The sequence below is a fragment of the Peromyscus eremicus genome, chromosome 22, assembly GCF_949786415.1.
Source record: "Peromyscus eremicus chromosome 22, PerEre_H2_v1, whole genome shotgun sequence".
NCBI lineage: Eukaryota > Metazoa > Chordata > Mammalia > Rodentia > Cricetidae > Peromyscus > Peromyscus eremicus.
The window spans coordinates 24,569,437-24,594,721 of record NC_081437.1 but is presented as its reverse complement, the minus strand read 5'-3'; the positions used below and the strand labels follow the sequence as shown (position 1 = coordinate 24,594,721).

General features: G+C 53.8%; 1 protein-coding gene across 2 annotated transcripts; it reads right to left on the bottom strand.

Annotated features, from left to right (window-relative positions):
• Positions 1-913: 913 nt before the first annotated feature.
• On the bottom strand, positions 914-22,861 carry LOC131897366 (DNA (cytosine-5)-methyltransferase 3A). Of its 2 annotated transcripts, none has more exons than XM_059248255.1 (18): positions 22,732-22,861; positions 14,226-14,441; positions 13,706-13,864; positions 12,964-13,071; positions 12,569-12,725; positions 12,130-12,279; positions 11,966-12,010; positions 10,477-10,556; positions 9,969-10,081; positions 9,645-9,828; positions 9,329-9,413; positions 7,693-7,838; positions 6,950-7,040; positions 6,600-6,748; positions 5,633-5,718; positions 4,699-4,768; positions 3,334-3,452; positions 914-2,529 (listed from the first exon to the last, which is right to left on the bottom strand). In XM_059248255.1, the coding sequence occupies exons 1-18, from the start codon at positions 22,732-22,734 to the stop codon at positions 2,388-2,390; spliced, it is 2,103 nt and encodes a 700-aa protein (XP_059104238.1). In that variant the 5' UTR covers positions 22,735-22,861; the 3' UTR covers positions 914-2,387. The 2 variants fall into 2 exon arrangements, with proteins under 2 accessions (XP_059104238.1, XP_059104239.1); XM_059248256.1 differs by lacking the exon at positions 22,732-22,861 and adding an exon at positions 18,478-18,572.
• Positions 22,862-25,285: the final 2,424 nt, after the last annotated feature.

Sequence of the window (25,285 nt, the reverse complement as noted above, 5' to 3'; positions counted from 1 at the left end):
ACCTGTCATCAGGGCCACAGAGGTGTAAGAGCGGCACGGGCCGACTCCAGCCTCCTGATCCTGGGGAGAAGCATGCCAGGGGCTCCCTGGTGTGCATCCAGACAGAAATAGGTTCCTGTGCATGTGTTGGACTGACTGACTGACTGACTGACTGGCGTGGGGCTGTCTGTGGAAGGGACCCGGGCTCAACACAGAGCCCATTCCCTCCAACCCCCACGGCGTATACTTCTTATACATGACCCTATCTATTTATACGGGGCCTACCATAGGCCCCATCTTTCTAGGGATGCGGTCTTGGGACCATGTGCTTGACAGCACACCTCCCAGCCCCTGCTGGTCCCAGGAGGTGCCGTCCCCCCTCCCATTATAAAATATATATCTCTATATGCCACATATATCTACACTCCATCCATCCAGGCAAGCTCTGCCCATCGGGCCCTCACCCTGGGGCCAACATCACCTTCTCTTCCCACTGCCAACACCAGGCTGCCTGCCCTGGGTCGGGAACGGGACAAAGTGCGAGCACGTGGGCCCCAGGTGACGCTGCCCCAAGGTGAGAGCGCGGCTATCAGACCAAACACTAGAAAAGAAACACACGCCATTCCAACCACACACACGAGGAGAGAGGCTGCCCCGGCCTCCCTCCGGCCCTGACGCACCGGACTCAGGAGGAAGGGAAGAAGAAGAAGAGGAGAGTGACTGGCCCGGAGGGTGGGCCTCAGAACTCCCTGGCCATCTAGCTTGTTGCTGTACTGCCCAGTGGCCCACCTGGCCCGAGGGGTGGGAGCCAGGGCACCAGGGCCACCGGTCCTTAGAAGCACCTGCCACCCCCACCCCCCTGCACCTTGGTTTGAAACCTAAAGGGAAGGGTGTTGGGTTTCTGTTTTCTCAAAGAAAATCTCAAAACAAACAATTATAACCAGAACCATAAGAATAATTATAATAATAAAGGTGTCATCAGCCTTCCAAGTATGAAACTGCAGTCTGTAGAGATGAGCAAAAACATCCCATTCCAGGACCAGAGCTGCCTTTGTGCAGAGGGGATGGTGGGGGATGGAGGGGGCTCATAAAAGAACACACAAAAGGCAACTTAGACAAAAAGCACCAGTACATTTTGTATGTTTTTTTATTTGCTCCAGGTGGGGTTCATGGCAGATCGCTTTCCCTCACTCTGGATTATTTCTGATCCCATGAGGAGCCTTCAATGTGGCTGACAAATTCAAAATCGGGGGAAAGTTTTTCTCATGCTACCTTACCAAGGCAGTCATAGTAGATGATATTCAAGGGTTATTATTGCACGAGTCTGGAGACATTCCACACTCAGCTTTCCCAGGTACCGACCACCTCCGCTTGACCCCCTTTCGGGCAGGGAGAAGCTGGGCATGGGTCAGGGGGGATACGGTTCCTCCTCTGGGTTGTTAACAACCAAGAGGGAAAATGACACCCCCTCTCTCAGAGGCGAGCCCTCCAGCTGCACCCCCCCCCCAATCCTGGGCTGAAACCCCTTGCACAGAAGGCCAGGTGGAAGATGATGTTCTCGCTCATCTCGCTGTTGTGAAAGCACCATTATGAAGTCAGGTTGTACAGTAGTTAACAGTACCTTTTATATATATATCTCATATCTATCATATATATATAAACTGTAAACAAGAGGTAACAGCGGCTTCTAGAAACTGGTTTTCTTCAAGGTTTCCTGTATGGTAGGCACCTGAAATACTGTAGAAAAGTGTCTGGTGTGTTCTCAGCGCCCTGCTGCTAGTTGGGTTCTGTTCGGCGTGACCAGGAATGGTGCTCTTGAGACTGCTCAGGGGCTGGGAGGGGACTCTGCCTCCCTCCCGAGGGTCTCTATTCTGTTCCTGTTTGTGCTCCTATCTGATCAGGCTAGAGACAACCAAAGAGATATATATATAGAAAAAAAAAAAAAAACAATATATAAATTTTTATAGAATTTTCCCTCTCCCTTTCCTGTCCAAGGTATCACTACTTTCTGTTGTTACTGATTTTGCTGTAATAATAACCCTCTTGTTTAAGTCACAGCAAGAAACAAAAACCCAAACAAACAGAAAACCCCTCTGAAAAGAGTAGAAACAAAAGGTTCGCCTCCTCGGAAAAGGAGGGGAAGAAGGGGAGGGGCCTATTTTGCTTTTTAAATAGGACTGAAGATTAACATTGAAAACTCAGGAGATGATGTCCAACCCTTTTGCAAGGCCAAGCCCTCCGGCATTTCCTCCTCTGTGTTTGTTGGAAATTCCTTTTTCTCTTCTGGGTGCTGATACACTTCTCTCCGTCCTCTGTTCTTGGTGTTTTGTGTTTTGTTTTTTTTTGTTTGTTTGTTTTAACTTTGTTATCATCATCATCATCACTACTTCAGTTTGCCCCCACGTCCCTTACACACAAGCAAAATATTCCTTCAGCGGAGCGAAGAGATGGCGGATGACTGGCACGCTCCACGACCGGCCCAGCAGTCTCTGCCTCGCCAAGCGGCTCATGTTGGAGACGTCTGTGTAGTGGACAGGGAAGCCGAACACCCTGTGGGAGGAGGAAGACAGAAAGTGCTGAGTGAGTGTGGGTGCCAGGGCAGTCAAGCTCACTCTGCATGCCTGAGGCAGGCTGCCCTCTCCTTTATGGCCAATTCAGCCACGTGCCAGGAACTCTGTGGATTTAAAGATGGGTAATGAAATCCCGGCCTTAAGGTTCACATCCACCAAAAACAAACAAACAAAAAAAAACCCCCACACCTCTGAAATGCCTCTTGGACATGCTCTATAGATCCCCTGCACGTGAGATCCCCTGCACATGAGATCCCCTGCACATGAAATCTGGAGGGCCGCAGATCGCTTGTGTCTGAATACACTCAGATTCATCCCTAAATGCCCCTTCTGGGAAGAGAGGGGCCCTGAGAGTGGGACTCTGACTTGGCAAGTTCCAGGGACAGGGATGCCTGTTGCTTAGAGTGTCTGTGTGAACGGCCTTTTTGTCTGGCTAAATCTGACTCAGACCCAAGAAGGAGCCCACCCTGGCGGGAGCAATCTGGTGTGGTCCACAGGCATCTACACTGACTTTCAAAACCCATACAGAATACCTATGACGTAAGTCCAGGAGGCCCATGGACTGTGTTCCGGGGTTCCAGTGGGCTCTTTGGGTGATTCCAAGACCCCTCTGAGCAGGGACCAGCCATGGAATGTGCAGGTCCTCCCCAGGAGCCTGGCCTGCCGGGCAATGTTTGTTAAAATTCACTTACAGGGAATCTGGGGAAATGAGAATGTGGCAGCCAAGGCAGAGCCTTCCTTCAAACCCAGCCCTAGCCAGACACAGGTACCCCAACACAGCTACCTTTCCATTTCAGTGCACCAGAGGATGTCTTCCTTCTCATTCATGAAGACGGGGAAATGCTGGTCTTTGCCCTGCTTTATAGAGTTTGACCTGGTGGTAATGGTCCTCACTTTGCTGAACTAGAAGACGAAGAGGAAGAGGAATGAGCAGACATCACTTGCGGATAACTGGCTGGCTGGTCCAGCCCATTCAGGTCACTGAGTATAAGCCTCCTTCCTTCCTGGTCCCTGTTTCCCTTCCCATTCTGAGGTCACTTGGGCATTCTCGCTCTAATCAGGCCTGAGAGGGAGCGGCTATGGTGACCTCACTCCTCAAGTCTTCCAGAGCCCTGGCTCTCTCAGGGGTGGGCAACTTGCAGGCAGAAGAAGGATGTCAACGAGTCAGCAGCTCAAAGGCACGCGCTGTGGGGGTCTGCAGCCCAGAATGCTAGACCGTATGGACAGAGCCTAACGTCTGAGGCACTCGCGTGAGAGTTCTCCAGAGAGAAATTACATTACAAGAGGCTGCTCTCCACGCGGCAGGCTTTTCGGTCCCGGCAAAACACGGACAAAACAAAAACCGTTCTTTCCTTTTGAAGCAAAGCACAATTTTATTAGCGTTTAAAAAAAAAAAAAAAAACACTCCAGAAAAGGCAAGCTGGAAACGTTCAGCAGCTGCCTGGAGGAGAGAAGGAGAAATGCCATGCTGTTTAAGCAAGCATGTAGATCAGACACATGGCGGACAAGCAGCCCCGTGTCGAGGAGGGAGGCTTTAGAGACAGAGTAAGGAAACCCAAAGAATCAGAAAAAAGCATACTTAAGTCCTAGTCAGCATTCAAAAAAGGAAGGGGTGGGGGGACTGGAAAAGTTGCACCTTCTGAGTCAGAAGGGGGTGGACCCAGCCAAAGCCAAACCTCACAGGGACTGATCTAGGTAGTAGGGAGACACCCGACTTAAAAAGCTAGGAGACTGGAAGATGGCTCAGAGCTTAAGAGCACGGGCTCCTTTGCCAGAGGGCCTAGGTCCAATTCCCAGCACCTACGGGGAGGGCTCACAACTGGTTTTTAACTCTGGTCCCAGGGCATTCGACACCCTTTCCTGGCCTTTATAAGCATACATGTGGTGGCACCGAGAATATGCAGGCAAAATGTCCATGTACCTATACTAACAAATACTAACACAAGCACTTCCCAGAACCCTGTTAAAGACCCTTCAGTGGCAGCAGGAGGGGTTGGTTAAGGGTCAGCGGGCTTGGCCCATTCCCCGGCCAACTGGTTATGTGATCCCACGGCATCCCAAGAGGGCAAATGGCGCACAGCTCTGCCATGCGTTACCTTATCCTGACGTCAACTACCACCCCACCCTTGTCCTGGGTGCTGAGGCTGACCTTGGCTATTCTGCCGTGTTCCAGACACTCTTGCAGCTCCAGCTTATCATTCACAGTGGATGCCAATGGCCTAGGAAGCAAGAGGCACCATGGCAGCACAGAGCAAGAAAAGCCCTATCCAGGTGCCAACCCCCAGCAGCCACAGGACTCACGGGAAGGTCTAAAACCCTCTACCCCCAAAAGACACACACAACATAACCGTCTGTGTACATGTCTACCCACAAGCAACCAAACAAGCCTTAATCCTTACGGGCAAATTTAAAAGGAGTTTCAAAGCACACACTAGGCAGCTAATGCCTACCTAGGGGGAAAAGCACATTTTAAAAATCCATTATACTGAGCTTTGAGTGCCCTGCCACAAATCAACCTGTACCTTGATCTGTGGCAATTGATTTCATGGGTGGCTATGGTGGCTGGAGCCGATTGGAATATAAACCTTAAAGGCACACTTTAAAATTCAGTGCCGCTGTGTTGTTATCTCAGGGGCAGCCCGGGGAAGTGAAGGCCCTTCCTAGGTTAAGAGTTAGCTGAGTGCCGTAACACAGTCTATCACCCAACACTCAAGAGGGGAAAGAAGCAAGGATTCCCGAGTTCGAGGCCCAACCAGACTACAGAGGGACACCCGGTCCCAGACACCAGGGCTGGGTTGTAGCTCAGTGTTAAAACATCTGCCTACTGTGTTCAACGAAGACCAGATTTAATCTGCCATATCCACTTTCTCAAGAAAGTATTTAAACACACACGCACACGTACTCGCGCGCACACACGTACTCTCGCGCACACACACATGTACACGCACACAGAGCAGCAGCCACTCAGCAAAGGCAGTCTAGGCCGCACCCTCAGTGTCGTCCCCCCCACCCCCCCCCCTTGGGCTTCCTGCCTGCAGCCAGCCACTCCTCTCTTCTCCCCCATGCCGAGAGCGCTCACCAACCTGTTCATGCCAGGAAGGTTACCCCAGAAGTAACGGGCCCTGTGTGCAGCGGACACTTCTTTGGCGTCAATCATCACGGGGTTGGACTATAAAACAGGATGTTTCAAGATGAGCAAAGAAGGAATAGTAATTAAAATACTGCTGCTGGGTGATTGGGCTGGCTGAAGGCCCCCAGTGCCTCTGAGGCACTTCTTTCTGGGATAACCCTGAAGGACCAACAAAAAAGTCAGAAGTAAACCTAAATACATCCCACATGTGCTGGCTAGAACATTCCAGATAGACCAGTACAATCCAACTGAACTTTCTGTAATGACAGGAACGATTATTATTCCAGTAGCCACTGTGTACTATGGGTGTCTACCTGTGCTTAATGTAAGGCTCATTCTTCTCAGAACAGCCACAAGGTCGGTGGCTACATCAGACCACTCAAGAGGCTCAGGAGAGCAAGCTCTGACATGCCTGAGTGTTTACTATGCCCGAGGTATTACTGAGCTGGTTAGACATAATGGGAGCATAGGCTGACAGCCCACCCCAAGAATGCCTTGGGCAGCAGCAATTGCCTGTGTAAGGCTTATACTTGGCTCAGTGCTGAACTGGGGCTCACATCACAGGAAATAAAAGCAGAGAGAGCCATGATTTCATCTCAGGTGTCATGAAGCACCCATGGGGGTTCAAGGGAGTGAGCACAGACAGGCCACTCTGGTCAGAGACAAAACAAAAAACAAAACCGAATCTGAGTTCTCTCCAGACCCCAAGCCTCAGGAGTCTGGCCTTAGCCTACTCTTTTGACCTACGATCATGCCACCTCTTGGCATTAAATGAGCACTCTTTCTTTCTAGGGGAGCCATGGGAGTCTTTCCCAAGCTGCCCCTTGCAAACTGAAGCCCCCAGCCCCCAGCCCCAGGACGCAGACAAGACAAGGTGGAAGCCATGAGTGAGCTGGCCAAACCAGAGTTGCTGGCTGTACCTCAAGAAATCGTGAGATGTCCCTCTTGTCGCTCACGCCCATGGCCACCACGTTCTCAAAGAGCCAGAAGAAGGGGCGGTCATCTCCCTCCTTGGGCCGTGCATCATGGAGGAGGCGGTAGAACTCAAAGAAGAGCCGGCCGGTACCCTCTGAGAGGTTGGAAGAAAGACAAAGCCATCAGCCGGGGGCCCTGTGTGCACCAGACAGTGGTGAGGCCTGGGCCCGGGGAGGGTGAGGGAAAAGGATCACTGGAGGAGCTGCCAGGGCAGAAATGTCCAAAGAGGACAATACCTAAGACCCAGGTGAAGAAGAACCAGCTCAGAAAGCAGAGGAGCAAAATGGGCACCTACCATAAAGTCCCTTTCGGGCAGGGTTGACGATGGAGAGGTCATTGCAGGGACTGCCCCCAATCACCAGATCGAATGGGCCCCACTCCTGGATCTGGGAGGACAAAGGTAACATGATGGGTCCGCTCTCGGAAAGTTCTGTGAGTCTTACAACATTCATTGAGGCTTGTCTTCTCGGTGAGCAAACAGATACATCAAGGAGCCCAGGAGAGGCCAAGCAAAAAAAAAGGGCAGCCTTCCCCAAGGTGGGGAAGAATTGCCAGTGTCATGTGAAAATGAGATTGCAGAGATGAATCTATACGTAGGCACCAGGCTCTAAGGGGAAGACTGCCAGCCTTCCCTTAACCCCCTGAAATGGACACCAGTAAAAGAATTTGCCAGAAACACCTAGATGACAGAAACCTTTTCTCCCAGTCCAGAACACACGACCACAAAGAGCCCCCAAACCACCAGAGAACAGCTGGAGCCCCAGACAGCAAGCACCCCATTTTACACAGGCTGGGGACTGAACCAGGGCTGCAGGCCCTCCTCTGGACAAGAGTCCTACAATTCTACCTCTGGCTCCCAACTTCCCGTTTCCAATCTGCTCACCCCCCTCACAAGCCATGGAAGTGAGAAATGGAAAACAAAGAAGGAAGGCTGGAGGAGAGGGCCAGAAGGAAACAGGGACACAGTGAAAGGAGAGGGTGGCGGCACCCCCCTCTGGGGCACTGGGGGAAAACAGACATCCCCGAGAACGGACATACATGCTTCTGTGTGACGCTGCGGACGTCCCCGACGTACATGATCTTTCCTTGGTGCCGCACCATGCCCACAGTGATGGAGTCCTCACACACCTCTGAAGCAATGTAGCGGTCCACTTGGATGCCCAGGTCCTTTAGCACCAGGAGCCCTGTGCCAGCCAGCAGAGAGCAAGTGTTGTCACCCAGGGCCCTCAACCTGATACTCGGGTCTTAAGGCTGATCTTGCCAATGGCACACAGGGGATCACCTGTAAGGCCCCAAGGTTCACCTTGCCCATGTGAATGAAGCTCCCTGGTATCAATCAAAGCAGTTCAGCACAGACAAGCAACATGGCTGTGCATCAGTTCTGCCTAAGTGGAAGGTGGCCAGAGCCAGGAAAGACTAACCAGGACAGCAGATGGTTTCAGATCCAGAGAGAACAGCCACAGCTGCTCTTTTGGTGGCCTTCTCATAGTTTCCATGGCCACTCTGTGGTCCTGACTGACTACCTATTACTTCCTGTTGAAATTCTATGCCGTCACGTGGCACAATAGAACGTATCTGCTCTAAGAATGGGGGTCCTAAGTAGTGAACACCGTTGGTCAGGTCCATGCCTGGGACCATCCCAGATCGCGATCCTGTGTTGACCCCCCCAGCTGAGAAAGACATTGGCCCAGCTCCCCAGCAGTGGTTTCTCCAGAAGCACTCTCCACGGCCAGGCGTTCAAGCACTTCGCATTTCTCGGCCTCACTTTATTTTCCCAATCTTGGATTGCCCATGTCAGGGTCCCTTCATTGCTCTTTCTCTTAACTAGCTATGGTGACTTCTTCTTTTTTTTTTTTTTTCCCCCAGAGCTGAGGCCCGAACCCAGGGCTTGTGCTTGCTAGGCAAGTGCTCTACCACTGAGCTAAATCCCCAACCCGCTATAGTGACTTCTTTACCAGCCCCCCCCCCCAGGGCTGCCTATTGATGCAGGAAAGCAGTAATGCATCCAGGGAGGGGACACAAAAAAATGACAGACAGTGGTACCATTTCTACAGCTCCACCCGGTCTCCCCGGCGAGCTTCTTAGGTGGAACATGATTCATTGCTTTATTTTTTTTTTTAAGATTTATTTATTTTATGCATATGGTGTTCTATCTGCATGTACACCTGCATGCCAGAAGAGGGCATCAGATCTCATTACAGATGGTTATGAGCCACCATGTGGGTGCTGGGAATTGAACTCGGGACCTCTAGAAGAACAGCCAGTGCTCTTAACTGCTGAGCCATCTCTCCAGCCGGAGTGATTGTTTAAATTTTTTAGACAAGGCCTCACTATGTAGCCTCAGCTGGCTGGATAGAACTCTCTCTGTAGACCAGGCTGGCCTCGAACTCTCTTGCTCTACTTGCCTCTGCCTCCTGAGTGCTGAGATTAAAGGTGTGCACACCAGGCCCAGCTCTAACAAACAATAATCATTGTTGAGACATAACCCAAGGCAGCCTTGAACTAGCTGGGCAGCCTAGGGTGAATTAAATCCTTATCCCCTTGCCTCTGTCTAAGTACTGGAATGGTGTGTGCACTATCGTACCTAAGTCACTGAGTTTTATCAGCTACACAAACATACTACTCTACTCTCCAAAGGAAAGCAGGCCAATTCCTCAGAACCCATGCCACTCACCTGTAGCAATTCCATCAAAGAGAGATAGCACCCGGATAGGCTTCCTCTTCTCAGCCGGAACTGGTGGGTAAACCTTTGGGGGATCCTGAGTAGTGAAGACCACTGGTCAGGTCCATGCCTGGGACTGTCCCAGCTCCCCATCCTGTGTTGCTGACCCCCCCCCCCAGCTGAGAACTATATACCTTCTAGATAGATCTGCACAACTCACACACACACACATCTCACTCCCCTTCTGCTGCCCGCCCAGACCCCACAGCCCACCGAAGCACCCTCACGGAGGACCAGTGGGAGACCACAGCCAGGGCCCGGCACTCACAAATTCCTGGTCGTGGTTATTGGCAAAGAACATCTGGAGCCTGGAGGGCCAGTCTTCCCGTCTCCGCAGCAGTCCATAGGTGCCCTTGTGCCCACACATATAGCAGTTCCAGGGGTCTTCCTTAATGGCCGCTTGGGCAGCTCCTGGCCCCACCAAAAGATCCACACACTCGACACAAAAGCACCTGGAAGACAGCCCAGTGAAGAGGGCGGAGTCTCGGACCCAGTCTGAAGCGACAGGCGTAAGTGCTATTGGGGACAGTCGTGACCGGTGGGCAGTGAGGACCCAGGATGGAGCTCTGCGGGGAGGGGGCAGGAGCCTCACCTGCAGCAGTTATTGTTCCCACACATGAGCACTTCACGCCCCCCACAGCAGATGGTGCAGTAGGACTGGTACCCGTCATCGTCATACTGGTAGGCGCACTCCAAGAAGCAGTTCTAGGGAGAATGCGGAGGGTCAGAAGCACCAGTAAGGGGCCCGGCACAGTCAAGTGTAGACAGGCCCTGAACCGAACAGCGAGGCTGGGAAGGGATCTGCCCACCAACAGTTCTGTCCTATCGCCTTCTACAGGGGCTCCCGAGGGAATGGCAACCCACCTATCAGTCAGCCCCCCTGCCCCTGCCCCCACCCTTCACCCATTGCTAAGTCTCATTCCTGCCCACACGGGGCCAAGATGCCAGCATGCAAGGATCTTTCATGACGTAACCAGAACAAGCCTCAATCTTTGGAGCCTGAGTGCACACAAGGGTCCACACCACATCCAGTCGGTTGTTGGTTCCCAACACCAAGGAAGAGTGAAGAGGTCATCTCTTGAGGTGGGTTGTGTCCCTACCTTACAGTTCTGGCACATTCCACCAATGAAGAGTGGGTGCTCCAGGGTGACATTGAGGCTTCCACATGAGATACAAATGTCTGTAAGATAACAAGATGCCATGAGCATCCATCCCCTGGAGTTCCTGTCCACCTGGGGCTAGAGCCCAGCTAAGACAACATCCACCAAAGTGCCTGTCAGAACAGCAGTCAACACTGGTAGCTCACGTCCATAATCTCAGCGCTTGAGAGGCTGAGAAAAATCAAAGACCAGCCCGGACGACAAAGTGAGTTCAAGGCGAGCCTGAGCGACAGGCGATTCTGTCCCAAGACAAAGCAAAACCCAGCAAAGGTCTGTGGAGACGGGCGGTTCAAGGAAGCACGAGGGTCCGAGTTCAGATTCCCGGCACCCACATCAAAAAGCCGGGCATGCGGCACCAATGGGGGGTTGGCGCAGGGGAGCAGACAAAGAAAGGACCACTGTTGTAGCAAGACCAGTGGGAGTTGGGGGAGGTTGGGGGTAAACGTCATCAAGATACATTGTATGCACATACAAAATTTTCCAAGTTAAAAAAGAAGAAAAAGCCAGGTATGACCGTGGGATGGATCCCAGTGCTGGGAAGATGGCTAGATTCTTGGGGGGGTTCACTGGCCAACCAGTTGAGGAAAAATTTATGAGCTCCAGGTTTAGTGAGAGACACCCTGTCTCATGAAATAAAGTGGAGAGCAATTGAGGAAGACACCTGGCGTCGGTCTATGCCCTCCACAAACACACGCATACACACATGCATGTGTGCTCGTTCACAGATATCCCACATAGCCCTATGTAAAGGCAGACGTTAATCTCAGACGCTCACTCATCTCTTTCAGCTACACCACCGCCCAGGAATAGGGTGACATGGGGACAGAAAAACATCCACGAGAACAGGGTCCGGGTCCAAGTTGCCCTGGAGGGATTCCTCGGGCAGTCCCCCAGTCCAATTCCTAATGTTTCTAGACCCAAGATCCTGTGGTCAGATCATTACCACGGGACCAGGGGAGGTGGATACTGGCTTTGAGAAGGTAAAGATTGAAAATGGCAAGGTTGAGGCCGGGCGGTGGTGGCGCACGCCTTTAATCCCAGCACTCGGGAGGCAGAGCCAGGCGGATCTCTGTGAGTTCAAGTCCAGCTTGGTCTACAGAGTGAGATCCAGGACAGGCACCAAAACTACATAGAGAAACCCTGTCTTGAAAAACAACAACAACAAAAAACCCAAAACAAAAGAAAGAAAATGGCAACGTCAACTTCAGTCAAGTTCCATTGTGGCCACAAGGACCACCTTCTCTGAAATCATTGGGGTGTTCCCATACCCTAAAGGAATAGGAGCATCCAACGGATGGAGGTGATGGGGTGTGCAGGTAGGCCCCTGGGCCCACATTACCCCAGCCTTCCTAAGAACCCATGCCACTCCACAACTATGACCACACTCTGTGTGAGGGGCAAGCCCAGCCCCCTCCCAGGCAACACTCACCCTCGATGTTCCGACACTTCTGCCGCACCTCGTACACCAGCCGCTCTGCAGAGGACGAAGAGCCCACATTAGGAGGCTGTCCAGACAGCTCAGCTCGGGCACCCAGATAGATGCCTTCTGCCCCCTCAGGGCTCCCGATCCTCTCTCCAGGGCCCGGCTCCTACCTCTTGTGCGTTCGTCAATGATCTCCTTGACCTTAGGCTTTTCTGCTGTGCTCTTTCTGGGTTTCTTGGCTGGTGGGGGCGGGGCATACGCAGCCGCCTCGGGCTCAACCCACATGTCCGTGTAGACTTCCTTGTATGGATTCTTCTCCTCTGCACCAAGGAGGCAGGCAGGCGGACCACACCAGTTACAGGCTGATCCTAGCGCGGTGCCCACAGTGGGGCACCACACCATCCCCAGCGGCTTCCCACCTCCCAGTTTCTGGGGTGCCAATGGATGACAGGCTACTTTGGAATCGCAGAGCAGCATGCCCGGTGGGGTGACAGAAGCCTGGAAGGCCCATTTCTATCTGCCCCACTGTGGGGGCCTCTGCAGCGCCCCAAGTGCGGCTCTCCCAGTCCAAGCCGCACTGGATGGACCAGCCCCATTGCCCACATTTACCTTCTGGCGGCTCTAGGCCCTTGGGACCAGAGGGCTGGAAGCCCCCAAGGGCCCATTCGATCATCTGCTTGTTCTGCACCTCCACGGCCTTCCCAGTGTCACTTTCGTCACTGTCATGGCAGGCTGGAAACAGCTTCCCGGCACGGCTGCTGGCCACCTACGAGGAAGGGGACAAAGGTGGGGACAGATGAGATGACAGGTGACGCCCAACTCCGAGCAGCCGAGACAGGCAGGCAGCAGGCAGGAGAACGGCCGGGAAGAAGAGTGAAGGTCACCACCCCGGGGCCTCCGTCCTGGCTGACCAGGCTCCAACTTCCAGGCATCCTGGCAGCCCCACCAGCTAAAACTCCCCGGAGCTGCTGGGGACACGCCCCCCCCTGGAGGACTGCGCTCACCTGGAGGACTTCGTAGATGGCTTTGCGGTACATGGGCTGCTTGTTGTAGGTGGCCTGGTGGAACGCGCTGCAGAAGGAGCTCAATGGCATGAGCTTCTCGACACACACCTAGGGACCAAGCCACCCTCGGTTTGTTCCGCCCGCTCGTGAGGCGTGGTCTTAACTCTACAGCCTGCGTGGCCTGGCACTCACTATGTGAGTCAGGTTGGTCTCGAACTTGTGATTCTCCCGTTCCAGAAGGTTAACCACACCCAGCTGTTCCCCATACAGTTAAGCCACCTGCCTTGTAACTGTTAAGCATGAGGAACATTAAGAGTCTAGGGGCTTGCCCGGCGGCGGCGGTGGTGCACACCTTTAATCCCAGCACTCGGGAGGCAGAGGCAGGTGGATCTCTGTGAGTTCGAGGCCGGCCTGGTCTACAGTGGGAGATCCAGGACAGGCACCAAAGCTACACAGAGAAATCCTATCTCGAAAAACCAAGAATCTGGGTTTTTAGATAGTAAGAGAGGAGCCCAGATTGTGAGTGGGAAAATATCTGAAGGGCCCCTGGCAGCTGGTGGGCCAGCAGCCTTTCTATTCAGCTCAATGATTGCCAAGGCTTCTTCCACTGACCCCACATAGGAGGGCAAACAGAGTGTATTTTTAATGCCCTGATTCCAGACTGCACCCAGAAGAATCTAGGCCACCGGACCAAGACCCCTTACTCTCTCCCCCTATCTCCTGACCACCAAGCCCAACTCACCACTGAGAACTTGCCATCTCCGAACCACATGACCCAGCGAGTGCCTTCAGCGGCTCGGCTCCGGCCTGTCATCCACCAAGACACGATCCGGCCTGGCCACCAGGAGAAGCCCCGGAGTTTCCCCCACACCAGCTCTCCGATGCCAAAGCCACGGCCGTCCTGGAGCCCCAAGGAGCAAAAGTCATATCAACAGTAGTCACGCCGGGCGGTGGTGGCGCACGCCTTTAATACCAGCACTCGGGAGGCAGAGGCAGGCGGATCTCTGTGAGTTCGAGGCCAGCCTGGGCTACAGAGTGAGATCCAGGACAGGCGCCAAAACTACAGCCACCCTGAAACCTCCCAGAGCACAACCCCAGCCCTGGGCATGTGGGAAGGAGAAAGCCCCCAGGAGAATGCAGTGGACAAAGATGAAGGCCTGGAAGCAGCAGGAGATGGCCTGAGGAGAGAGGGAGGGAGGAGCTAGCAGTGACAGACCCCAGGAGAGAGCTAACCAAGGCTACCAGAGAAGCAACCTGCTCACCTCATACTCAGGCTCATCGTCAGCTGCTTTGGTGGCATTCTTGTCCCCAGCATCAGCCCCCACTGGCTCAGGGGTGGTGGCCACAGTAGGGGACGCAGGGTCGGTGGGCTGCTGCACAGCAGGAGGGCTAGCCTCCTCTACCTTCTGAGGCTCTCCAGAGGCCTGGTTTTCTTCCACAGCATTCATTACTGCAATGACCTTGGCTTTCTTCTCAGCCTGGGGAAATGGGGACAGGAAGTCACCTTGACCCCTCCGGGAATGAGCAAAGCCACGTGACACACAGAGCCTCTTCAACCCATCGGGGGTCTGGAGAGAGCAGCTCTTCTCTCATCTGCCCAAGCAGCTCACCATATAAAGATGAACGGCTGAAGTTGGAAGGCCTACACGACTCTCCCTCCTGCCTCTAGGAGACCCCCCTCCTCGCCATGTGTCTACCCTCTCGCCTTTTTCGACACAGGATCTCACGTAGCCCAGGCTAGCTTCAAACATGCTTGTAGCTTAGGATGACCCTGAACTCTTGATCCTCCTGCCTCTACCTCTTAAATGCTAGGGTTACAGGCTTACACCACAAAGGGCTAGCGTCTCGAATATTAATTGCGCATCACTGTTCAGGCAAGGATCTCGGCTCCAGCTCCTCCTGTCTTACTTCCCAACTGAGAAGTCAGCTTTCTATGCTCCTCTTTTTGGCAATCAAATCCTTCCCACCTAGTTTCCAGACCACAACTGTGTGACGCCTCTATTAAAGAGTACAACCCCATGTTTGTCCTCCGACATTGTAACAGAAAGCTCTATAAATGCCTGTCCCCATGCAGATGACGCTAACGTTCACCCATCACACAGCCAGCGTACTGTGTGCTGTTACAGGTGCACCTTCTGACCATCCATAGGTGTGCTCATTCGGTTATTTGCTCAGCACACCGATCAGGACCCGTCTCTGCCACGTGGCCAACAGACCAGCCACCCTCACTGAACCTCTAACTGAACAGTCCGCATCCTCTCTGCCTATCACACTTTCGACACTGAGGACACCTCGAGCCCAATTCCTTCTCAAAACCTCCTCAGAGGCAGGCACGCTGGTGTGCACCTTCAATCCCAGCACTCGGGAGGCAGAGGCAGGTGGATTTCTGAGAGTCTGAAGCCAGCCTGGTCTACACAGTGAGCTCCAGGATGGCCAGAGTCACACATAATAGACAGACCTTGTCTCACAACAAAAACAAAACAAAACAAACTATTGCCCAAAGATTCCTATGAAGGTAGGCTTAATACCAAGTTCTGAGGACCTTTCAGCTCGCCTCCATCAGTAAATCTAGAGCACACATCCACAAAATTCAAGGATCTGTACCTATTTTCACCTTATCAGCTGGGAACAGAGAGAGCAGGGAGAGGGACCATGAACTTTCCTCTGCTTTTTTGTTTATTTTGTTGTTGCTGTTGAGACAGAGTTCATCTGTGTAGCCGCGGCTGAACTCACTCTGTAGACCAGGCTAGCCTCACCGGAACTCAGAGATCTGCCTGCCTCTGCTTCCCAGTGCTAAGATCAAAGGCATGTCGGGGGCCCAACCTTGTGCACAGCTCTGCACGTGCTCTACCAAAGCCCCCTCCCCCCACACCATTTTCTACACATAGCTTTCCCCAAGAACCTGGAGCTATGACAGCTAAGCCACTCTTAGGGATTAAAAAGGGAAGGGGGGGGGGCGCTGGCTGAGCAGGTGAAGGTGCTCACTGACTTGAACTGAACTTGGGCATCAGGACTCACTTGGTAGGAGAACCCACTCCAGCAAGCTGCCCCTCTCGTCTCCACGTTCATGCCATGAGGGTGGAAGGAGGAAGCACAATCAAGGCAGTGTTATTTTTTTTAAAAGATCGGAAAACTTGGGAGCCAGGTGTAGCGTGCACACCTATAATCTGAGCACGAGCAGGACAGCGGCTCACTGGGAGGCCGGCCTGGGATACCTTGAAATCTCTCTTTAAAAAAAAAAAAAAAAGCCAGCCAGGCAGTGGTGGCGCACGCCTTTAATCCCAGCACTCGGGAGGCAGAGCCAGGTGGATCTCTGTGAGTTCGAGGCCAGCCTGGGCTACCAAGTGAGTTCCAGGAAAGGCACAAAGCTACACAGAGAAACCCTGTCTCAAAAAACCAAAAAAAAAAAAAAAAAAAAAAAGCCAGGTGGGAGCTTAAGTGCCTATGTACCCTCTGCTGGCATGGAAACTCAGTAGCAGCTGCTGACTGGCCCAGTCTTTCCCTGTGGGTTGTTCCAACCTAAACCTTCCGACTTCAAGGTTTCTGGTCACTTTTCTTGACCCGATGACCGCCTGAAAGGGGTATACATCAAAGACTCCAAGGATGCTCCCCAAAACTGTCAACTCACGGCGCACGCAAAGCTGCTCACAGGGTCACCTTTCAGGTGAGCCATCGAGCATTATTTTGTTCCAATCTCCATGTTTTTGCCTCAGGGTAACAACCCAACCCCTTTTCTTTCGGCGAACCCTAAAACACAGAGGTAGGTAATTTTGAGTGCTTGCCCTTGGTTCAACAAACCCCAAGAGGAATGATAGGGCTGCGAGAGCCAGCTCCAGGCTGGGGAGGAAAGACTGCCGGGCAATTGCTTACTTTCCCCGGCCTCACCCTCACCTGGCCAGGGCTGCTTTCCCCTCCTTCCACCAATTAGCTATCACCTCCCCTCTGGGGTGAGTCTTCCCGGGAAGCCACCTCTTCTTCTGGAATCACTATCTGCAAAAGTTGACACACACGAGGTACACACACACTCACACCCCTGCTGGGATGTTGCCTCTCTCTTCCCACCACGCCTTCTAGAACTTCTGACAGTCATGACAGACCCAGCTTGGGTGGCGGCTGCCTCCAATGATCCACAGACCAGGTGGGCAGGCCTGGTGAGGCTCCTCAGCCCGCACGAGGCATGCATGCAGCTTGCAGAGGAAAGAGGTCGGCGGCGACCATTTCCCACAGCAAGGAAGAGCTGGTAGGCAAGGCTCCTCCCCAGGCTGCCAGGTCTCTAAGGGAGTAGTCATGCCTGCCACCACCCTTATTATTCCCCCCATAGCGCCTTTGTCTTTCTCCTCACCCCCCTTCACCACAGTTCGTGAAAAATCCGTCTCCCACAACTCCCCCCGGTTAGTCAGATGCCGCTGCTGCTGAGCACCCCCAATCCACCAGCACAGAACATGTGCCCAGCACAGCTTGGGCTGGCACAGGAGGAAAAGGGCCTCCCCCAGGACCCGCAGAGCAGAGGGGGTTAGCAGCAGGAGGCCAGAGGGAAGGAAAGGGGAAGAGGGGGTAGCGTGGCCGGTGGGGGAGGGGCTCATTAGAATAGTGAGCCGGGTGGTAGATACACCCTCCCTTCCCACGTTCACTACTACCCCTACTCCCCAAGCAGACAATAGGGAAGGGAAGGGTTAACTAGGGGCTCTAGCATTTGGTCTCGAAGCCCCGAGACTGGGCAGGGTCCAAGAGGGGACACACCACCAACCCCTAATACCCATGGCTCAAGAAAGCCAGTTGGCCTAGAGTTCCTCCGGCCCAGGAAAGCCGCTGGTGACTCCACTGCCTACAGCTTCCCTGTCCGGTCCCACCTCCTCAGGCAGCTGTACCGGCTCCACCTCCCTCGGCGACTCCCATTCCAAAGGTCAGAGGTCTAACTGCCTCTTCCCCCAAGCCCATGCGGCTTTGGGCTATCCCAGTGTCACAAGACACCAGGCTACCCTTCTCGACTCGGTGGCTCTACTCTCTGCCATTACCCACCACTTCTTTCTGGATGCTGGCCTAGTGATACAGGACCATTGGGGGTGTATTCTGGGAAGAAACTGTCCCTCTCCAGAGTCCTAGAGTTAGTTAGGGCCTGGAGGCCAACATGGTACCCCAAGAAGGCACACACAGGTCATCAAGAACTGCCGGGCACCCATCTGCCAACTGCTACAGCCCAGACTGCTTCCAACCCAACTCTTTCCAGCCTTTCAGCAGGGCCGTCCGCTCCCAGCTCGCAGTTACCACTGCCGGGGCCGATCTTCCAGTCCCCTGAGCGTGCCCGGTGACACATGAGACCAGTCAAGAGTAGGGCCTTGAAGCTCCTCAACACGAAGAGTGAGTGGGACGACCCCAGTGAGCAACCCCCGGAGCTCAGGTGGGCCGGGGAGGCTGACTTGACTCTTTGCAACACTGAAGGCGGCGGGGGACCCTCCCACCGGCCCTGCCACCTCCCCGCCCCCGGTATCCCCAGGGCTCCGTCCAGGAACCTACCCATAAGGCCAGGTGCAGCCCCTCTGCGGTCCGGCTCAGGTGTGAGCCGCGGCCCGAAGCTCTGTAAATAGCTGCCCGTCGGGGGGGAGGGGCAGGGGGCGCTGGGGCTGGGGGCGGAGGGGGCCAGAGGGAGGGGGAGGGGGCGCTGGGGGGGAGGGAGGGAACATTTTCTTTGTCTAGAACTCCAGGTCACGTGGGCCCCGCTGGAGTTCCTGGTTGGCTACGCGCGGGCCGGGGGAGGGGGCCGGCCTCCTACGCTGGCGCTGGGCCAGCCCCTCACCCCGGCCCGAGGGGCGCAGGGGGCCTGGGGGCGAGGCTGGCCAGTCCGTTCCCAGGGCCCCGCCCCGCCTGCCAGCTCCTGCGGGCGGCTTGCCCTGCCCCCTCTCCCCCCCCAACTCTGGGGATTGGGGGGCTATGGGGAAGGATGGGGGCCCTAGGGGAGGCGGGCTGTGTGCCGGCCGCGGAGGGGGGGGACCCCGAGCAGCCGCGGTGGGACAGGAGCCCTGGCTTCAGACAGCCTGAGAGTGCCGGGAGAAAGTTGTAGAAAGTGAGTTAGTTTCACAGAAGCACGAGCATAGGAAAAAAAAAAGAGAGAGAGAGAGCGAGCGAGCGCGCACGCGAGCAAGTTTACGGATTAGAGATGAGGCCTGGAGCTGCAGGAAACTGCAGTTTAAGGAAAGTGAGAATATAGACACCAGGGGACAGAAGGGATCGCACGCAGGTTGGGGCGCCCCAGCACAGAACTGCTGTGGGGCACAACCCCCCCCCCCCCACACACACACACTCAGTGCCACGCTACAGGTGAATGGAGTTGGGTGTTTTAAAAGCATGGCTGACAAGTCAAGACTTTGAAAACTTCTTCCCGGCCCAGTCCCGGGGGTCCCCCAGGTCTACGGGTTTTAAGAAGCAGTGCCTTCATTCCCAGCCAAGACATCTGGAGCTCAATGAGCCATTTAAAACCTGTGTTGGTGAAGTATGCCTGTAATCCTAGCACTTGGGAGACAGGAGGATCGGGAGTTCAAGGTCATCCTTGACTAACCCAAGTTCAAGACCAGACTGAATATTATGAAACTCTGTCTCAACAAGGATGGGGTGGAGACACAGGCGCACACACACACACACACACACACACACACACACACACACACACACACGATACCTCCTGGAACCACCAGGTGCAGTCTAGGCCATTTCAAGTCACTCCTAAGCAAAAGCACCATACCCCAAGGCAGACACTCCCAGCCCCATTAGGGGGATTGAAGCATCAGGTACAGGGGTGGACACTTGTTCCTGCTCCCAAGTTAATAGATTCCACTAGACTTGGGGAGCTGGGGGCGGGGAATCACTGCCCAAACCACCAAGCAGATGGCAGACTTCAGCATGAAATAAAGGGTGTGGGGGATAGATGAGGCAGAGGAGATGAGAAGATGGACAGGAATTGGAGGAGAGCAGGTAGGCCGGGGTAAGTCAGATATTAGATGGCAAGGAAGAAGAATCTCTCCCACCCTCTCAATTTTGACTGAAGCTAAACGGCACAGGAAAAGGTGAGGTTGGACAGTGGGAACGGGGTCGAGCATGGGAATGGAGATAGACACTGTCACACGGCAGATGTTCTGGAAAAACAAGGTGAATGCGTGTTTTACAAAGATTAGTCAAGATTCAGTCTGCAAGATGAATCAGAACAAAGAAATGAAGGGGAATGCTCTCAGCCGGAGACCGCTGTGTGGCTGGTACACTTGCACAAAGATCTGGACTTGAGTTCTGATCCCACTACCGTAACCTTGACACAAACCACCGAACCCCAAGTCTGTTTTTCTCATCTGCAAAACAGGCGTGATGACGTCAGCCGTCTGTAGCCCTGGAAAACCAGCCCCCTAAAGACAATGAGGTAACTAACTCCCCAGGTGCCTGGCTCCTAGTTAGTGAGCTAGCACATACCAGCTGGAACAGGTAAGGGTATAATGAGGTGGAGGGATGAACTACGAAGGAGACCCCTCCAGCGCACCATCAGAGCAAGTGGGCATCTGAAAGAGCTTTCTCCATGTAAAGCCTCATGGGGACAGGGTCAGGCCTGTAGAGCACACTTGTAACCCCAGCACTGAGGAAGCAGGGAGATTGGAAGATCACTTCAAGCTGGAGGCCAGCCCAGGCCACAGAGTGAGACTCTGTGTCAAAAAAGGACAAAACCCTTAGGAGTACAAACTTCCGCTACAAGAAAAAAAGGGAGCCATTCCCTCCTGTCTCAGGAAACTCTCGAGGTCCTCTGCTGCCCAGCACACCTTTCAACACCATCACAGTATTCGGGCCGGCTCTTCAGGCCAGCCAAGCTGTGAGGAGAAGCCATGAGTGTGGGGCTGGGGTGTAGCTCCATGGTAGACCACATGTTCAAGCCCTGGTTTGCTCCCTAGCACACACCCCCTCTCCCAAGGAAGGAAGCCCCGAATTGACTGCTCTTGCTGCCCCCTGACCTTTAAGACATGAAGGACTGTGAAAGACTTGCTCTGCACCCTCTCCAGGCACAATAACACCCCAGACCTCTCCCAAAGAAGTTCTTGCTTTCTGGCTTGGCTGCTCTTTTCAGATGCAAACCATGCTGGGCTTCCCACTCAGTGTGTAGCCAAGGCTAGCCTTGAACTCATCTCCCTCCAGGTGTGCACCCCTGGCTTTCAGAGAGTCTTCATGGCTCACCTTCCCTCATAATGTGGCTGGCTACCTTAGGTCTACCCTGTGGGCATCTTCAGCTTCTTCAGACAGATACCTTTTCGTGCAGCTGGCCAGGCCTCAGAACGGAACTGAGCCCTTCTTCTTGGCCCACATACAAGGCCGATTCTCTTGGACGTCCCAAAGTTAGGTGGTGCCTGTGAGGAGGTCTTTTGACTGAGATTGTAGGGCCCTGGCTACTCAACCTACAATAGCATCAGGCAAGACAAGCCACGTCCCTGAAACTGCTTTCAGAGTATGCTCCTGGAGAGAAGGTGTGGTGGATGTCAAGAACACGGAAGAGGCTATGGGGGGGCGGGTGAGCGGGGGTGGGGGTGGGGTGGATCTGCCATCAGAGAAGGTGACCTCAACACAGGGCATGTTCTGTCTTCAACACAGACAGTTGGAAGCCAACTGAAGCTGGTAAAGAAGCCACCGGAGCTGATAAAACACCTCTTAAAGGACATCTGCCTCTCAGCCCTCATCCTGCAGTCATCAGTCAAACTTTGTTTTAATTACATTTTCCCAGGGCTACTCATACCAGGAATCTGCCAGAAAACACCGGGACAGGTGGTGTGCCCTGAATGGCAAGCCCATGTTCCGCTGTGCATCACTTTCCTGGGTCATTGGAACATAATATGAGAAGTGTTTATGAACTTGGTTTTCCAGTGGCACAGAAATAAGATGGGCCTCCAGGCCAGGCCACCACGCAGAGAGAGAGAGAGAGAGAGAGAGAGAGAGAGAGAGAGAGAGAGAGAGAGAGAGAGAGAGAGAGAGAGAGAGAGAGAGAGAGAGAGAGCGAGAGCAGTGCAGTGTGGGGGTCAATGGTAAGATCCACACCTGTTTGACAAGCTGGGGCCCTGGGTTCAGCACCTGCAGCATGCGATGCGATGCCCCAGGGACGGAGGGATTGTTGCCACCTTCACACACAGGACAGGAGCCACCTACGGCTCCTGTAAAGCCACACCAAGGAAGTCACTACATCTTTTCTTCCATACACCTGTCTACACTGATCCCAGACAGGGAGACCTTACCTAGGACAAAGGCTATGAGGTCAGGATGGATGTTGGCTCTGAACTTGCCCTTCAGTCCACAGAAGCCTCCATGTGAAGCAGCCAACACTCCAAATGGCATTCAAGGGCCCCACCACTCCGGAAGTCTCCCTAAGAACAACATACATCTCCACAATCTCTTCTTTTTTTCACAGTGTCCTTCCCTTTCAGCTTCCACCAGAACCCTAGCTAGTCTTCTAAGCCAGTTTACCAGTTCACTCCCTCTACCGACATAGTTCCTCTAACCCTGGGCTGTTAGCTGTATGTAGCTCGTTAAATTAATCAAAATGAAGTAAAAATTAAACCGCAGTTCCTCCGTTACCTTAGCCACGTTCTACATGTCCAAGAACTACCATTTTGGGTGCATGGTGCAGAAAATCCCATTATCACAGAAAGTTCTAGATAGGGCTGCTCTGACCCCCTCACCCTTATCTCCCTCTACTGTTCTTTACCTCCCAGTCCTTTCCTGCGCCCAGCCATTCCACTGTAAAATCTCACAGACCATCAGCTTTGCCTCTTAGGAAGAGGACTGGACTCATCTCCATGAGATTACAGCTCCCTAGAGGGCAGGCATGGGATGGATCTTCCTCAGCTTCCTGTGGAAACTATGGACGGAACACCTTGCTAACAATGGCGGAATAATGCAGTGTTGGCCAAACAGAATGCAACACTGCCTCAGGAGCATCATCTACCGCCATCCCCAATTCCAGGCTACAGGCAGATCCTGTCCATAGCAGACATTCTAATGACTGCCAGGAGGGTCCTGGTTTAGGGCTCTCCCAAGCTGCCAGGAAATGTCCATTTCCTATTCCCCTGCAACCCATATGGAGGCTGCAAGCAAATGACCAGGACCTGGCTGCTGGCAGTGGAGCTAAAAATAGCCTCAGAGCCAACAGCATGGAGTTAGCAGGACTTGTTGCTAAGGAGACAGCCACCGAGAGAGCAACCAAGCAGGAGAAGGTGTCAGACATTCACCGGGAGAGCAAAAGGCTGGGCTGGGGGACTCGAAGTTGACAGGGGTCCAATGCTCCCACCCAGAGATGGTCTGCCTTCTGGCAGCCCCTGACTACTGTTCAAATCGGGGATAAATATTCCCCCTGTCCCTCAGTACCTCATCTCCATGGCAACCACCAGGACTGGGGTAAAGTACCAGCCCCTGGAAGGGAGGCCTCTGCCTGGAGCTGGTTGTTATAGCAACATTCCCCCTTTCCTGTCATTCTCTCCCTCCTGGCTTCTCCTGAGGATGAGGTGGGGGTCAAGACTTAGATTAACCACCGGGACCAGGAAACACTGGCTTCCCGACAAGACTAGGCAGCCAGCAGCTCCAGAGGCTCCTGGGAGCCCAGGAAGGCCAGTGGGTCCTTCCCAGGTGACCCTGCAGGAAGAGGCCTGGAGGGAGATTTAAAAATACAGATGTCTAGGCCCTGCTGATGTGGATCAGCAGGCATGGATGGGAGCCAGGACTCTTAAAACCACTGTATGTAATTCTAATATCAGCCAAGTGTGTGGATCTCGGAAAGCTCAGACTGTGGGTTACATGTGAGTGACTGAGTCCTTAAGAAGCCCACCAGAAGAGTCAGAGCCACCACATAAGAAGGAAGTGGTCACCAGGCGGTGATGGCACTCAGCACTCGGGAGGCAGAGCCAGGCAGATCTCTGTGAGTTCGAGGCCAGCCTGGTCTACAGAGTGAGATCCAGGACAGCCACCAAAACTACACAGAGAAACCCTGTCTCAGGAAAAAAAAAAAAAAAAGGAAGTGATCTAGAAAGGAAGGGCACTCCCTCACCTCAATGAGGTGTCCCAGGAGGGCCACCACACCTCCTGGGCCTTTTCCTCTGGTCACTGTCTGACTAGGTCCTGAGCTGAAATCAAAGCAATGGACAAGCTGTTCCCTGTGGCAGAGAGCAGAGGGTGAGGGCTGGGAAGCCTGCTTCCCAGAGAGTGCAGAAAGGTGGCAGCCCAGGCAGCTGATTCAGGCTAAAGGAGAAATCCATCCTCCAAAGTAAAGCAAAAGGGTCACCATGGCAACCATGGGTGCCAGCCTGATTGATTCTAACATAGCCAGCCCCAACCTGGGCCCTGCAACAGAACCTTGTCCCCAGCTCAGAACAACAACAGCATTTGGCCCGAATGCCACACAGCCTGCCCCCATTAACCAGATCCATTTCCTGGAGCCAACTGTGAGCCTGCCTGAAACACACCTACACCAGGAGTTGAGTCTGGAGCACCTGTAATAGCCAGGCAGTGGGAGGGACCCTGAGGAGGAGCAAGAAGGTGGAAGAGATGAGCTGCCATGCGTCTGTTACTCACAGCCTAATTGTGTGCCCAGGACCCACCACACGTAAACCACAGCCCTCATTCAAGACAGCATGCAATTAGATGGTAAATTATGTGGTAGTGATGCTTCCTACATGTGCTGAGGGAAATCAGAGGCGGCCAGAACCAGCACAGGCAAGGGAGATTCCAGGGATGTATACCAGGAATAGACAGAACCTCTAAGCTTTTAGGGCAGGACGGGCAGGTCCGGAGGTCACCTGCAATGGTATTATCTTCCTGGTAGGGATGGAGGAAAGATGCGAGAAGCATGGGGTTAGCCATATACATTTCTCCTGGGAGAGGAACAGCGGCCTAGGGCTGCTGTACTTGAGGGAATTCTCATTAGCAGCGTTTAACACCGAGGCTAGAAAGCTAGGAAGCCAGTCCTTCCTTCTCCCTCACTCCCTACCTCGCACATCCTGGTTTAGCCCAAGCATCCATCCCTGAGCCCTCCCTAGCTCCCGATCATCTCAGACATCCCTACACTCGCCTGTGGGTCCCCGCGCCTCCCTGGCCAGACATCTGCCTACTTTCCCTGCAGCTCCGGAGCCAGTCCCCAAACCAGCCTCCTTTCCTGGCACTGTCACCTGACGTCGCCAGGCTCCTAGGTCTGCGGTTCCACTTCTGTCTACGTCCAAGGACCTGGGCAAGAGACTGCAGGGGCGAGGGGAGGATGAGCTACACGGACCCCGGCGTCCCTTCCCCCTAACCGGAGAAAATCAACAGGAGGTGCGTGGGG